At 54.9% G+C, this 13,919-nt stretch overlaps 2 protein-coding genes and 1 long non-coding RNA gene across 3 annotated transcripts in view; 1 reads left to right on the top strand and 2 right to left on the bottom strand.

Annotated features, from left to right (window-relative positions):
• LOC145517948 (uncharacterized) overlaps positions 1 to 13,919 on the top strand; it is a 91,365-nt gene that overhangs the window by 70,396 nt on the left and 7,050 nt on the right. Inside the window, exons 20-23 of the long non-coding RNA XR_014062434.1 lie at positions 2,660 to 2,885; positions 6,000 to 6,111; positions 10,301 to 10,526; positions 13,641 to 13,752. This is a non-coding gene — a long non-coding RNA (uncharacterized LOC145517948). The remainder of the gene's footprint in view (positions 1 to 2,659; positions 2,886 to 5,999; positions 6,112 to 10,300; positions 10,527 to 13,640; positions 13,753 to 13,919) is intronic.
• LOC145517910 (uncharacterized) lies at positions 510 to 2,294 on the bottom strand. The gene is made up of 3 exons (XM_081521241.1): positions 2,125 to 2,294; positions 1,413 to 1,725; positions 510 to 1,162 (listed from the first exon to the last, which is right to left on the bottom strand). Exons 1-3 carry the CDS (start codon positions 2,257 to 2,259, stop codon positions 534 to 536), a joined length of 1,077 nt encoding a protein of 358 aa, XP_081377367.1. The 5' UTR covers positions 2,260 to 2,294; the 3' UTR covers positions 510 to 533.
• On the bottom strand, positions 8,151 to 9,935 carry LOC145517911 (uncharacterized). The gene is made up of 3 exons (XM_081521242.1): positions 9,766 to 9,935; positions 9,054 to 9,366; positions 8,151 to 8,803 (listed from the first exon to the last, which is right to left on the bottom strand). Exons 1-3 carry the CDS (start codon positions 9,898 to 9,900, stop codon positions 8,175 to 8,177), a joined length of 1,077 nt encoding a protein of 358 aa, XP_081377368.1. The 5' UTR covers positions 9,901 to 9,935; the 3' UTR covers positions 8,151 to 8,174.

The raw sequence follows: 13,919 nt of genomic DNA, 5'->3' as shown, positions 1-13,919 counted from the left end.
GGGGTGGTTTGTTGTTCCAGCTCCCTTTCTTGGCTTCTTTTGGGAGCTGGTGCAACAAGAGGAGCTCAGCCTCTGCCTTCTGGCTGAGATGTCACCCTTCAAACAGCAATGCCTGCCTGGAGATAATGATGGCATTTGCCAAAAGGGCTTCGTTTGGCACATGATATCTTGAAAGGACGTACACCGTCCTTTCAGCTATCAAAGGCTACTTCAAAGGACATAAAAATGAGAACTCTCCAATGGAGTCTTACAGTAGGTGGAGAGTCCGAAAAAAACTCCTTCAGTCATTTCACTGAGAGGCATTGATTGGGGACACCAAGAATATAGGAAGGAATGCCGAAAGAAAAGATGAAATTGTGTTCAGGATCGGGGGGGAGGGATGAACAGGGCGTGCTTGCCTTGAATCCAGGCTTTGTTGGCGGGTGGGGCATAAAGATGGAAGGGGTCTGCAACTACAAAGTGGTGATGGTAACACAGTATCACCAGAGTTACACAACAGTGTTCCCAAATTGCAACAATGATGAAAAAGTTTACTAATCCCAACTTAACCAACAGAAATACACGAAACCATACAAACAATAAAACATCACCAGAAAGGTGGAAACAAACCAAATGCAAAGCAGTTCAGGGGAAAGGAACTCCATGTCCCCTGGGGGCAGAACGAGTTGCCGGCGTCCACGGTGAGCAGACAGGGATGGAGGCTGCAGAGCCGACCGCTGCCCTGGACGTGGTGTTTCCGGCAAGGGCTCTGGGTCTCTGTCCAGAGCGGGGGCTCGTTCTTCCTGCAGGGGCGGGTGAGTCATCGTCGGCGTCTGGGTGTTGCGCGGGAGCCAGGGCAGGCTCTCCCTGCCGAGGCGGTGACTCCTCCTCTGCCTCGGGTTCTCCTGCCAAAGCCCGAGCAGGTACAGGTGCACGTGGAGGTGGAGGTTCTCGCTGAGGGGGTGGGACATCAGTGCCTGGAGCTGGGGGTCCTGCAGGCACGGAGATCCGATCTGCCCGGTGTGCTGGCCAGTACCCAGCTGGCCTGGTGTCTCTGCGAGGGCAAGTCTCGGTTCTCCATCAGCCCTCGGTGGATTCCTGGGTCCTGCACCTGGAGCCACCACCTCTGTAGGGACAGGTCTGGGAAGTGGAGCCTGGTTCCAGTTGGAGGCCAGTGCTAGAGCTGGGGGAGAAGCAAAGTTTACCCACAGGCCAGCCTTGGCATGTGCGTATCCCGGGACAGAATGCTTCCAAGAGATTCCCAAAGAATACCCAGCGTCGGATGTCTTTTGGGACTGAAGTGTGCAAGATGGGGGTGGGGGTGTGAGGCCAGCGCTTGCTGCAGGCCCAGCAGCATCTTTCGGGGACTCGTCCCTGTGTAGCTCAGCACCCCCTCCCCACACACTCCCGTGCACCAGCCCCAGCGTCCTCACCTCTGTGCTCTGGCGTGCTGGGCTCCAGGTCCTCCTGCTGCCTCAGAGGCCGGGGTTCTCGGGACTCTGGGTCGGAGCCGGGTGTGCTGAGCTCCGTGGCAGCCTCAGACTGGGCCGCCGGGTGTATCCTGGGCGGTGTCTCGGCAGCAGGCCTTCCCCGCCTCCGCTTCGCCCCCGGTGGGGCTGATGCCTCCGTGGGCACGCTCACCTGGAGCCTGCACTGGGCCTCACGGGCGGGGGGGTGGTGCTCCGACCCCTCCCTCCAGGAGGTGGACGGGGTGTCCCCGTCCTCGGCCTCATCACGTGGGAAGCTCTGCAACGACAGTGACCGTCAGCCAGCCGTGCTGGGAGTTTTCCGAGCTGGGCCCGGCCAGTGGAGCCGCTGCTTCTGCCTGCTCGAACTTCTCTTCCCAGAAGGGTCAGAGACGTGTGTCTGCTCACATCCCCACCCGGGAGGAAAGAGACCCACCTGAGGGTGTGAGGTCAGCCTGGGCGGCCGGCGCTGCCCGCACTCTCCCCATCCCACCCAGCCTGCTCTCCCCTGGGGTGTGGACACAACTTGTCCGCAGGCTTCTGACCCCACATCCGCCTGGGCTTCCTTGAGGGAGACACACCCCGAGAAACCCGCATCCACACACACAGGCAAAGGACCCGGTGTTTCCGGGTGGCATGGGAGAGGTGGCCTGGCCCGGCCTGGGGCTCCCCGTGTTACCTTTCTGTTTCTCCGGGCAAAGGGCCAGAGGCCTCTCGGGGGTGCCCTGAGCCAACGTCGACAGGGTGCCCACGCACACTGCCTGTGAGCTCTCCTGCGGCCCCGGGCTCTGGGCAGGGGCAAACAGCAGAACATCCTGGCAGCAAGTGATCTGGCTGGGGGCTCCTCTCCGCTCTGGAGGCCTGGATACCCGGGTTGCGGGTTCTGTTGGGTTCTGTTGCCGGCAGGTGACATCATTTCCTGGGGTTCGTGCTGAGGTCCCTTCCCCAAAACTTCCCAAGGGAATCTCTGGGTTTCTGACTGCTCGACCACCCCCCTTAGGCCATGTGCAGGCACAGTGACAGCCACACAGCCCAGCCCACAGCCCTGGGGAGGCCTGGGTGCAGCCAGGGCCTGAGCTCCGAGGACCCCGCTGCTCTCAGACCAGGCTCCTTCTTCTCATAAGTGGTGTGGCCCTGGACAAGCATATGCCCCTCAGGGTTTCCCCAGTCTCTCCATCTGCAGAGAGGGGGTCATTCTCCCATCTGTTTCCTAGGTCTGGCGGCCTACGAGCAGCTCCATGCCTTTCCACCTGGGGCCGATATCACGTGGAGCTTGTGCGCTGAGACTTCAGAAAGAAAGACTCCATCCAGGGCTGACACAGCACAGAATGGGGCAGAACGAGGCCTGGATGCGCTGTGGAACCCAGGAAAAGGCACTCCCCCTCCTGACTGTTTTGAGACCCCGCATCCAAGTTGGAGCACCGAAAGGAAGACTCGAAGGTCTCCCTCTCTTATAGAAAAGAGTAGCCAAGTTTCTGGTCCTCTGTTTGCATTGAGATTCTGTTCAAGTGTCCCAGCTCGGCTTCTGCGGGTGGCTGAGCTTCTAATGGATCCCTGGGTTCTTGTCTTTTCCTCTCCAAACCTTCCGTCCTTTTCCCCCTTCTGGGGTGGATGGGCGCTGTCATTGCTTCTACCTTCGAGACAGAGTGATGAAAAGTCTGGGCCATCGACTCCTTTCCTCTCTTTGGTTCCGTGTCTCTCTCTGGCTGTGTCCCTCTCTTTTCCTTTCTCGATTCAGTCTGTGTCTTCCTCTTTCTCTCTCGTGTGTGGATGGATGGATGCTAGGAATGCACATGTATATGATTAGATGAGGGTTATGTTTTAGGGATAGGTTAGAGGGAGAGAAAGGCTTTAGGTCGGAGTTGGTCATGGGGGAAGGGTCAAGGGTGGTGGTGGTGTTTCTTGGAATCTGAGTGCTGTGCATTCTTCGTCTCTTTCCATATGAACCCCTTCTCAGATACACCACTTGCAAGGAGTCTCTCATGTTCCGTTTCCTATCTTTTGCATTTGTGAATGCTTAGCTTCTCTGTTGTGAAGAGGTTCCATTGGATGGAAACCCATTGGTGTACTTCGTTTCCCTCTTTCCCTTACTTGAAGAGACCCATTTCTACCTCCGCCCAGCAAATGGCAAGGAGACTCTGATGTTAAGGAGCCTTTGACCTACGCTTCTTTCTAGCTATCTCATGACATCAGCCTTTAGGGTGAGGGTTTTCCCCGATATTGAGGTGGTGTGAGATCAAAACCAATAGCGTTCTTCAGATGTAGCTGTCTGGTTTTCCCATGGACATTGATTGAAGAGGCTTTCTTGTTCCCATTTGGATATTCTCCCCTTCTGTGTCAGAGACGAGTTGACCATGGATGCCGGGGTTTGTTTCTGGACCCTCAACTTTATTCCATCGATCTGGATCTGTGTGTGTTGTTGTATTCCCAATAGCATACTGTCCTGCTGCTGCCGCTGCGGCTAAGTCACTTCAGTCGTGTCTGACTCTGCGCGACCCCATGGCCTGCAGCCCACCAGGCTCCTCTGTCCAGGGCATTTTCCAGGCAAGAGTACTGGAGTGGGTCGCCATCGCCTTCTCCGATACTCTCCTGAGGATCCTAGTTTGCTCGTCTAATTTCCTTTCACACAACCTTGGATGTCCGTATCGGGGCTTTTTCGTCGGATTGTATTGACAATTTAGGCTCTTTTCTGTTTCCGTAACCCCTGTTGCAATTCTTTGTTCGGTGCGAAAATGCATTGGCATTTTGGGAGGAATACCATCGAAGCTGTGGATTGCCTTGTGGGGCTGTGACATCATTTTCCCAATAGGAATTCTTTCAAGCCCTGAGCACAGCTTCTCTTTGCAGCGATTGGTGTGGGCTTGATCTTCCTTCTTCCATCTCTCGCCGTTTTGTGAGAACAGGTCCTTCCTTCCCTTCTGGGTTAGATGGACTCGTGGGTATCACTTCAGTGAATGGCATTGTCAGTGGGGGTGATAATTCCCTTCTCATTGGAAGACTTTGCTGTGAGTATTAGAAATGCAAGTGATTTCTCTTCCCCTTCCTCCCTGTCCATCTGTCAGAGCCACCGGGAAACAGAGGCCTCATCCAGGGTCACACAGGCCCGAGGGAGTGCAACTAGACTGTTGTTTCTTCAGGCCCTCTGTGCTGGACATCATCCGGGATACTCTGTGTGTGTCTTCCTCAGTCTGGTGTCCCTTCAGACCTTTCCCTAGTTTTCACAGGCTTGTCGTGTTGGTGTTCTTTGTCTGTTTGGAGACACATCCTTGAGAAGCTTTGTGTTTCCACTCATTCGTCTCGCGATGTATGACCTGTCTTTTGCTTTTGTCATGAGGTCTTTCCCACAGTAGATATCTTTGATTTTGCAAAGTCCACTGTATTCTCTGGGTTGTTTTGTGGACTGCCTTTTAGTTTTGTGTGTGAAGACTCAAAGCACGTGTCCGGTTTCCGCTCATTGTTCTTCTAGATTTGTGACAAGTTTTCATGGAAACTTTGTCTAGGGATAACTGGAAGTGAACTCGGTGTAAGGTGTCAAGTCTCCATCTCCATTCATGTCATGCCCTGCAGTTTCCAATTCCCTGTTCCTGAGTGGTTTTGGAGACCTTGTGGGAAGTCTGGTTGCATCGGAGTTTGCGTTTCCACCTTGAGTAGATTCACACTGTTCTGCCCTCAGGGACACTGTCAAGGGGGAGTGAGGAGCAGCCTGCACTTCCAGCAGTGACCACACGGTGGGGCGAGTGCTGCTCTCCCCTCTGGGAGCCCCAGGCCACAGGCATCCCAGTGAGGAGCCAGCTTTGTGCTCAGCTGAAAGGAGTTAGTCTCTCAGGATCCTCTGAGCCCTTGCCTTTGGATCACCCAGGGTGGGCATTTACTGTGACAGAAAAAAATTGCCCTGAATTCCATGGACGGAAGAGCCTGGCTGTGTAGAGTTCGTGAGTTGCCGTGAATCAGACACAACTGAGGACACAAAAATTCAATAGACTAAAACCCTTTTTGGGGGTGGGGGAAGTGAAAGGGGGTGATGTGGGTTTTTTTGTCTTATATAATAGCCAAGGGAAATCTAGTTTAAACCTAAATTCACATAGATGGGAAAGGTATAGCTCTCCGTCACCCTATTAAAAAAAAAAAAAAACTACTTAAATTTTCTGAAAGTTTATTTAGTAGCTTCCTTGAGCAGTTCATTGTGAAGCTTTTTTTTTTTTTTTTCTGTCACATTGGCCTCATTAAAAAGTACGGTTTGCCTTTACTGGATAATTTCGTTCATTGGTTTGTTAGGGAATCTTGGTAATATTTGAGTTTCCTGGGGAGCATGGTCACATGACCTGGCCCTGGCCAATCGGTGCGTTCCACCTCCCTGGCCACTGTGATTGGCTCCGGACTGGGGCAGTGCCCAATCGGGGCCCAGGGTCGGGCCTCACGTTGGAAGCCAGGGGAAGACGAGCTCTCGTCCTGCTGGGGTAGGGGAAGGGGTGGGGCCGGGGGAGGTCAGGCTCCAGCAGTGGGAGGGGCTTGAGGTCCGCCTGCGGCAGTTGGTGACCTTCCTGCTCCCCTCAGGGCAGAGCCGCCGGCCTGAGAATGAGGGCACTGCTGAGCCCAGGGGCTGGGATGGCCCGTTGCTGCTGTGGTCCCAGAGCTCCACCCGAGACCTGAGGGAGGCCGTCTGCCCGTGAGTCCTCTCCCGCTTGTCTGTCAGCTTGTTTGAACCATGCTGGGTTTTCTGCCCAGCTGGCTAAGGGGAGTCCCTGGAAATGCAAGGGTGTGGGTTTTGGCAGACTTCAGGGAAGACATGCCAGATGAGCCTGGGAGACTCCCCCTTAATCTGGATTCAGGAGATATCTCTTCGGGCCAGCTAGTAATTGTAGGATAAGCCTAATGAGTCTTCACAGGATGAAGAGAGTAACGTGCCAAGGTAGCAATCGATGTCCTCATTCGAGAGGATGAAGCTGGTGCTCAGAGAAGGGGGGAACTTGGCCACAGCAAGGAGGTGTGCACCCAGACAGAAGCCCCAGATCCGGCCATTTGAGCTCAGGGAGGCCACTGGTGTGGCTTGTCCCTGTGGCAGGGGCCGAGGCACGCAGCCCACCCTGATTCCTGCGGGGGCCTGACTTGGGAAGTGCCATCTGGTAGCTTTGAGACTCACCAAACCAAATTGCACTGGAGAGAGGAAGGACACCTTCCTTCATCCACCCCCCACCCCCGCCGGATTCCCACATACCCTGACCCCTTTCTCTGGATTTCGGAGCCATTTCCCGAGTCCCGCTCATATGACCTCATTCGAAGTGCACTGTGGACGAGCTGCCATCTGCAGCTGCTACCACAGCAGCCAAGGGCTTTAGCTCCCGAGTACCTCCCTTCCTTTGGAACTTGGGGGCCCTCTACTCCCCACTTGCACGCCACAGACCTTTGCTGAGGATTGTGGGGACCCTCACTCAGTTTGCAGCACGTTGTAGCCATCCCTGTCCTCTCAATACCTCCCTTGCAACTCAGCTTGTGAGCTCCTTTGGAGCAGCGTGGCCCACCTGGCTGCAACGGAAGAGACACAGCTGACAGTGAAACAACAGCTTAGATCTGACAGCCGGAAAGCTCTGTCAGAAGGGACCTCCCTCTTCACACCGTAGAGGCTGTAGGAGCCGCCAGGGTTTGGGAACCAGTGCTGGGGCCAAAATGACTCCACAGCTGTTTTCCTTCCTGGGGAGGGTTCTGGCTCGAGTGGGAATGGCTCAAGTCTCCTAAGGTTCTGAAAGCCCACTGTGTGCAGAGTCACGGTACACAGAGAGGAGAAGGTGGAGTCCTGCCCTGGAGGTGGGCACAGCTCACGGATGAGCCAGGCAGGCAGGCAGGCAGGCAGGGCATGAGAACACCTGAGCTGCCTTCATGAGTGAATGGTGTGGGGGCAGAGGAAGAGAAGCCGGTCTGCTCCCTCATGTGGTGCCCAGGGCAGGTTGTCCCCAGAGGAAACCCTTACGACGGTGAGGACTATCACTGCTGTTTCCCAAGGGGTTCCGTCGGTGCGTGTCTTCCCCGGAGCGGTCAGGCCGTCTCTAAAGTACACTGGCCGTGGGCATTGCCTCTCCTTGGAACTTCCCATGTGTTTCTCTTTTTTATGGAACAGTGATTTTTCTAGAGGGGTTCTGGGCCACAAGGTTGTTGGGTCATTTTCTAGCCTGCTGTCGTGAAGAACGCTTTCCTGGGCGTTGGGGTGGTTTGTTGTTCCAGCTCCCTTTCTTGGCTTCTTTTGGGAGCTGGTGCAACAAGAGGAGCTCAGCCTCTGCCTTCTGGCTGAGATGTCACCCTTCAAACAGCAATGCCTGCCTGGAGATAATGATGGCATTTGCCAAAAGGGCTTCGTTTGGCACATGATATCTTGAAAGGACGTACACCGTCCTTTCAGCTATCAAAGGCTACTTCAAAGGACATAAAAATGAGAACTCTCCAATGGAGTCTTACAGTAGGTGGAGAGTCCGAAAAAAACTCCTTCAGTCATTTCACTGAGAGGCATTGATTGGGGACACCAAGAATATAGGAAGGAATGCCGAAAGAAAAGATGAAATTGTGTTCAGGATCGGGGGGGAGGGATGAACAGGGCGTGCTTGCCTTGAATCCAGGCTTTGTTGGCGGGTGGGGCATAAAGATGGAAGGGGTCTGCAACTACAAAGTGGTGATGGTAACACAGTATCACCAGAGTTACACAACAGTGTTCCCAAATTGCAACAATGATGAAAAAGTTTACTAATCCCAACTTAACCAACAGAAATACACGAAACCATACAAACAATAAAACATCACCAGAAAGGTGGAAACAAACCAAATGCAAAGCAGTTCAGGGGAAAGGAACTCCATGTCCCCTGGGGGCAGAACGAGTTGCCGGCGTCCACGGTGAGCAGACAGGGATGGAGGCTGCAGAGCCGACCGCTGCCCTGGACGTGGTGTTTCCGGCAAGGGCTCTGGGTCTCTGTCCAGAGCGGGGGCTCGTTCTTCCTGCAGGGGCGGGTGAGTCATCGTCGGCGTCTGGGTGTTGCGCGGGAGCCAGGGCAGGCTCTCCCTGCCGAGGCGGTGACTCCTCCTCTGCCTCGGGTTCTCCTGCCAAAGCCCGAGCAGGTACAGGTGCACGTGGAGGTGGAGGTTCTCGCTGAGGGGGTGGGACATCAGTGCCTGGAGCTGGGGGTCCTGCAGGCACGGAGATCCGATCTGCCCGGTGTGCTGGCCAGTACCCAGCTGGCCTGGTGTCTCTGCGAGGGCAAGTCTCGGTTCTCCATCAGCCCTCGGTGGATTCCTGGGTCCTGCACCTGGAGCCACCACCTCTGTAGGGACAGGTCTGGGAAGTGGAGCCTGGTTCCAGTTGGAGGCCAGTGCTAGAGCTGGGGGAGAAGCAAAGTTTACCCACAGGCCAGCCTTGGCATGTGCGTATCCCGGGACAGAATGCTTCCAAGAGATTCCCAAAGAATACCCAGCGTCGGATGTCTTTTGGGACTGAAGTGTGCAAGATGGGGGTGGGGGTGTGAGGCCAGCGCTTGCTGCAGGCCCAGCAGCATCTTTCGGGGACTCGTCCCTGTGTAGCTCAGCACCCCCTCCCCACACACTCCCGTGCACCAGCCCCAGCGTCCTCACCTCTGTGCTCTGGCGTGCTGGGCTCCAGGTCCTCCTGCTGCCTCAGAGGCCGGGGTTCTCGGGACTCTGGGTCGGAGCCGGGTGTGCTGAGCTCCGTGGCAGCCTCAGACTGGGCCGCCGGGTGTATCCTGGGCGGTGTCTCGGCAGCAGGCCTTCCCCGCCTCCGCTTCGCCCCCGGTGGGGCTGATGCCTCCGTGGGCACGCTCACCTGGAGCCTGCACTGGGCCTCACGGGCGGGGGGGTGGTGCTCCGACCCCTCCCTCCAGGAGGTGGACGGGGTGTCCCCGTCCTCGGCCTCATCACGTGGGAAGCTCTGCAACGACAGTGACCGTCAGCCAGCCGTGCTGGGAGTTTTCCGAGCTGGGCCCGGCCAGTGGAGCCGCTGCTTCTGCCTGCTCGAACTTCTCTTCCCAGAAGGGTCAGAGACGTGTGTCTGCTCACATCCCCACCCGGGAGGAAAGAGACCCACCTGAGGGTGTGAGGTCAGCCTGGGCGGCCGGCGCTGCCCGCACTCTCCCCATCCCACCCAGCCTGCTCTCCCCTGGGGTGTGGACACAACTTGTCCGCAGGCTTCTGACCCCACATCCGCCTGGGCTTCCTTGAGGGAGACACACCCCGAGAAACCCGCATCCACACACACAGGCAAAGGACCCGGTGTTTCCGGGTGGCATGGGAGAGGTGGCCTGGCCCGGCCTGGGGCTCCCCGTGTTACCTTTCTGTTTCTCCGGGCAAAGGGCCAGAGGCCTCTCGGGGGTGCCCTGAGCCAACGTCGACAGGGTGCCCACGCACACTGCCTGTGAGCTCTCCTGCGGCCCCGGGCTCTGGGCAGGGGCAAACAGCAGAACATCCTGGCAGCAAGTGATCTGGCTGGGGGCTCCTCTCCGCTCTGGAGGCCTGGATACCCGGGTTGCGGGTTCTGTTGGGTTCTGTTGCCGGCAGGTGACATCATTTCCTGGGGTTCGTGCTGAGGTCCCTTCCCCAAAACTTCCCAAGGGAATCTCTGGGTTTCTGACTGCTCGACCACCCCCCTTAGGCCATGTGCAGGCACAGTGACAGCCACACAGCCCAGCCCACAGCCCTGGGGAGGCCTGGGTGCAGCCAGGGCCTGAGCTCCGAGGACCCCGCTGCTCTCAGACCAGGCTCCTTCTTCTCATAAGTGGTGTGGCCCTGGACAAGCATATGCCCCTCAGGGTTTCCCCAGTCTCTCCATCTGCAGAGAGGGGGTCATTCTCCCATCTGTTTCCTAGGTCTGGCGGCCTACGAGCAGCTCCATGCCTTTCCACCTGGGGCCGATATCACGTGGAGCTTGTGCGCTGAGACTTCAGAAAGAAAGACTCCATCCAGGGCTGACACAGCACAGAATGGGGCAGAACGAGGCCTGGATGCGCCGTGGAACCCAGGAAAAGGCACTCCCCCTCCTGACTGTTTTGAGACCCCGCATCCAAGTTGGAGCACCGAAAGGAAGACTCGAAGGTCTCCCTCTCTTATAGAAAAGAGTAGCCAAGTTTCTGGTCCTCTGTTTGCATTGAGATTCTGTTCAAGTGTCCCAGCTCGGCTTCTGCGGGTGGCTGAGCTTCTAATGGATCCCTGGGTTCTTGTCTTTTCCTCTCCAAACCTTCCGTCCTTTTCCCCCTTCTGGGGTGGATGGGCGCTGTCATTGCTTCTACCTTCGAGACAGAGTGATGAAAAGTCTGGGCCATCGACTCCTTTCCTCTCTTTGGTTCCGTGTCTCTCTCTGGCTGTGTCCCTCTCTTTTCCTTTCTCGATTCAGTCTGTGTCTTCCTCTTTCTCTCTCGTGTGTGGATGGATGGATGCTAGGAATGCACATGTATATGATTAGATGAGGGTTATGTTTTAGGGATAGGTTAGAGGGAGAGAAAGGCTTTAGGTCGGAGTTGGTCATGGGGGAAGGGTCAAGGGTGGTGGTGGTGTTTCTTGGAATCTGAGTGCTGTGCATTCTTCGTCTCTTTCCATATGAACCCCTTCTCAGATACACCACTTGCAAGGAGTCTCTCATGTTCCGTTTCCTATCTTTTGCATTTGTGAATGCTTAGCTTCTCTGTTGTGAAGAGGTTCCATTGGATGGAAACCCATTGGTGTACTTCGTTTCCCTCTTTCCCTTACTTGAAGAGACCCATTTCTACCTCCGCCCAGCAAATGGCAAGGAGACTCTGATGTTAAGGAGCCTTTGACCTACGCTTCTTTCTAGCTATCTCATGACATCAGCCTTTAGGGTGAGGGTTTTCCCCGATATTGAGGTGGTGTGAGATCAAAACCAATAGCGTTCTTCAGATGTAGCTGTCTGGTTTTCCCATGGACATTGATTGAAGAGGCTTTCTTGTTCCCATTTGGATATTCTCCCCTTCTGTGTCAGAGACGAGTTGACCATGGATGCCGGGGTTTGTTTCTGGACCCTCAACTTTATTCCATCGATCTGGATCTGTGTGTGTTGTTGTATTCCCAATAGCATACTGTCCTGCTGCTGCCGCTGCGGCTAAGTCACTTCAGTCGTGTCTGACTCTGCGCGACCCCATGGCCTGCAGCCTACCAGGCTCCTCTGTCCAGGGCATTTTCCAGGCAAGAGTACTGGAGTGGGTCGCCATCGCCTTCTCCGATACTCTCCTGAGGATCCTAGTTTGCTCGTCTAATTTCCTTTCACACAACCTTGGATGTCCGTATCGGGGCTTTTTCGTCGGATTGTATTGACAATTTAGGCTCTTTTCTGTTTCCGAAACCCCTGTTGCAATTCTTTGTTCGGTGCGAAAATGCATTGGCATTTTGGGAGGAATAGCATCGAAGCTGTGGATTGCCTTGTGGGGCTGTGACATCATTTTCCCAATAGGAATTCTTTCAAGCCCTGAGCACAGCTTCTCTTTGCAGCGATTGGTGTGGGCTTGATCTTCCTTCTTCCATCTCTCGCCGTTTTGTGAGAACAGGTCCTTCCTTCCCTTCTGGGTTAGATGGACTCGTGGGTATCACTTCAGTGAATGGCATTGTCAGTGGGGGTGATAATTCCCTTCTCATTGGAAGACTTTGCTGTGAGTATTAGAAATGCAAGTGATTTCTCTTCCCCTTCCTCCCTGTCCATCTGTCAGAGCCACCGGGAAACAGAGGCCTCATCCAGGGTCACACAGGCCCGAGGGAGTGCAACTAGACTGTTGTTTCTTCAGGCCCTCTGTGCTGGACATCATCCGGGATACTCTGTGTGTGTCTTCCTCAGTCTGGTGTCCCTTCAGACCTTTCCCTAGTTTTCACAGGCTTGTCGTGTTGGTGTTCTTTGTCTGTTTGGAGACACATCCTTGAGAAGCTTTGTGTTTCCACTCATTCGTCTCGCGATGTATGACCTGTCTTTTGCTTTTGTCATGAGGTCTTTCCCACAGTAGATATCTTTGATTTTGCAAAGTCCACTGTATTCTCTGGGTTGTTTTGTGGACTGCCTTTTAGTTTTGTGTGTGAAGACTCAAAGCACGTGTCCGGTTTCCGCTCATTGTTCTTCTAGATTTGTGACGAGTTTTCATGGAAACTTTGTCTAGGGATAACTGGAAGTGAACTCGGTGTAAGGTGTCAAGTCTCCATCTCCATTCATGTCATGCCCTGCAGTTTCCAATTCCCTGTTCCTGAGTGGTTTTGGAGACCTTGTGGGAAGTCTGGTTGCATCGGAGTTTGCGTTTCCACCTTGAGTAGATTCACACTGTTCTGCCCTCAGGGACACTGTCAAGGGGGAGTGAGGAGCAGCCTGCACTTCCAGCAGTGACCACACGGTGGGGCGAGTGCTGCTCTCCCCTCTGGGAGCCCCAGGCCACAGGCATCCCAGTGAGGAGCCAGCTTTGTGCTCAGCTGAAAGGAGTTAGTCTCTCAGGATCCTCTGAGCCCTTGCCTTTGGATCACCCAGGGTGGGCATTTACTGTGACAGAAAAAAATTGCCCTGAATTCCATGGACGGAAGAGCCTGGCTGTGTAGAGTTCGTGAGTTGCCGTGAATCAGACACAACTGAGGACACAAAAATTCAATAGACTAAAACCCTTTTTGGGGGTGGGGGAAGTGAAAGGGGGTGATGTGGGCTTTTTTGTCTTATATAATAGCCAAGGGAAATCTAGTTTAAACCTAAATTCACATAGATGGGAAAGGTATAGCTCTCCGTCACCCTATTAAAAAAAAAAAAAAACTACTTAAATTTTCTGAAAGTTTATTTAGTAGCTTCCTTGAGCAGTTCATTGTGAAGCTTTTTTTTTTTTTTTTCTGTCACATTGGCCTCATTAAAAAGTACGGTTTGCCTTTACTGGATAATTTCGTTCATTGGTTTGTTAGGGAATCTTGGTAATATTTGAGTTTCCTGGGGAGCATGGTCACATGACCTGGCCCTGGCCAATCGGTGCGTTCCACCTCCCTGGCCACTGTGATTGGCTCCGGACTGGGGCAGTGCCCAATCGGGGCCCAGGGTCGGGCCTCACGTTGGAAGCCAGGGGAAGACGAGCTCTCGTCCTGCTGGGGTAGGGGAAGGGGTGGGGCCGGGGGAGGTCAGGCTCCAGCAGTGGGAGGGGCTTGAGGTCCGCCTGCGGCAGTTGGTGACCTTCCTGCTCCCCTCAGGGCAGAGCCGCCGGCCTGAGAATGAGGGCACTGCTGAGCCCAGGGGCTGGGATGGCCCGTTGCTGCTGTGGTCCCAGAGCTCCACCCGAGACCTGAGGGAGGCCGTCTGCCCGTGAGTCCTCTCCCGCTTGTCTGTCAGCTTGTTTGAACCATGCTGGGTTTTCTGCCCAGCTGGCTAAGGGGAGTCCCTGGAAATGCAAGGGTGTGGGTTTTGGCAGACTTCAGGGAAGACATGCCAGATGAGCCTGGGAGACTCCCCCTTAATCTGGATTCAGGAGA

The sequence above is a fragment of the Giraffa tippelskirchi genome, chromosome 8 (genome assembly GCF_054371585.1).
Source record: "Giraffa tippelskirchi isolate mGirTip1 chromosome 8, T2T-mGirTip1v1.2.pri, whole genome shotgun sequence".
Taxonomy (NCBI): Eukaryota; Metazoa; Chordata; class Mammalia; order Artiodactyla; family Giraffidae; genus Giraffa; species Giraffa tippelskirchi.
The sequence above is the reverse complement of the archived record's forward strand: the minus strand, read 5'-3'. Positions and strand labels throughout refer to the sequence as shown.

Excerpts from the sequence above, each read along its gene's own strand:
- LOC145517910 (XM_081521241.1), bottom strand. The coding sequence starts at position 2,259 with ATGTTCTGCTGTTTGCCCCTGCCCAGAGCCCGGGGCCGCAGGAGAGCT. Across the intron at positions 1,726-2,124 it reads TTGCCCGGAGAAACAGAAAG|AGCTTCCCACGTGATGAGGC; the intron begins GTAACACGGGGA and ends CTGTCGTTGCAG. Across the intron at positions 1,163-1,412 it reads CAGCACGCCAGAGCACAGAG|CTCTAGCACTGGCCTCCAAC; the intron begins GTGAGGACGCTG and ends CTTCTCCCCCAG.
- LOC145517911 (XM_081521242.1), bottom strand. The coding sequence starts at position 9,900 with ATGTTCTGCTGTTTGCCCCTGCCCAGAGCCCGGGGCCGCAGGAGAGCT. Across the intron at positions 9,367-9,765 it reads TTGCCCGGAGAAACAGAAAG|AGCTTCCCACGTGATGAGGC; the intron begins GTAACACGGGGA and ends CTGTCGTTGCAG. Across the intron at positions 8,804-9,053 it reads CAGCACGCCAGAGCACAGAG|CTCTAGCACTGGCCTCCAAC; the intron begins GTGAGGACGCTG and ends CTTCTCCCCCAG.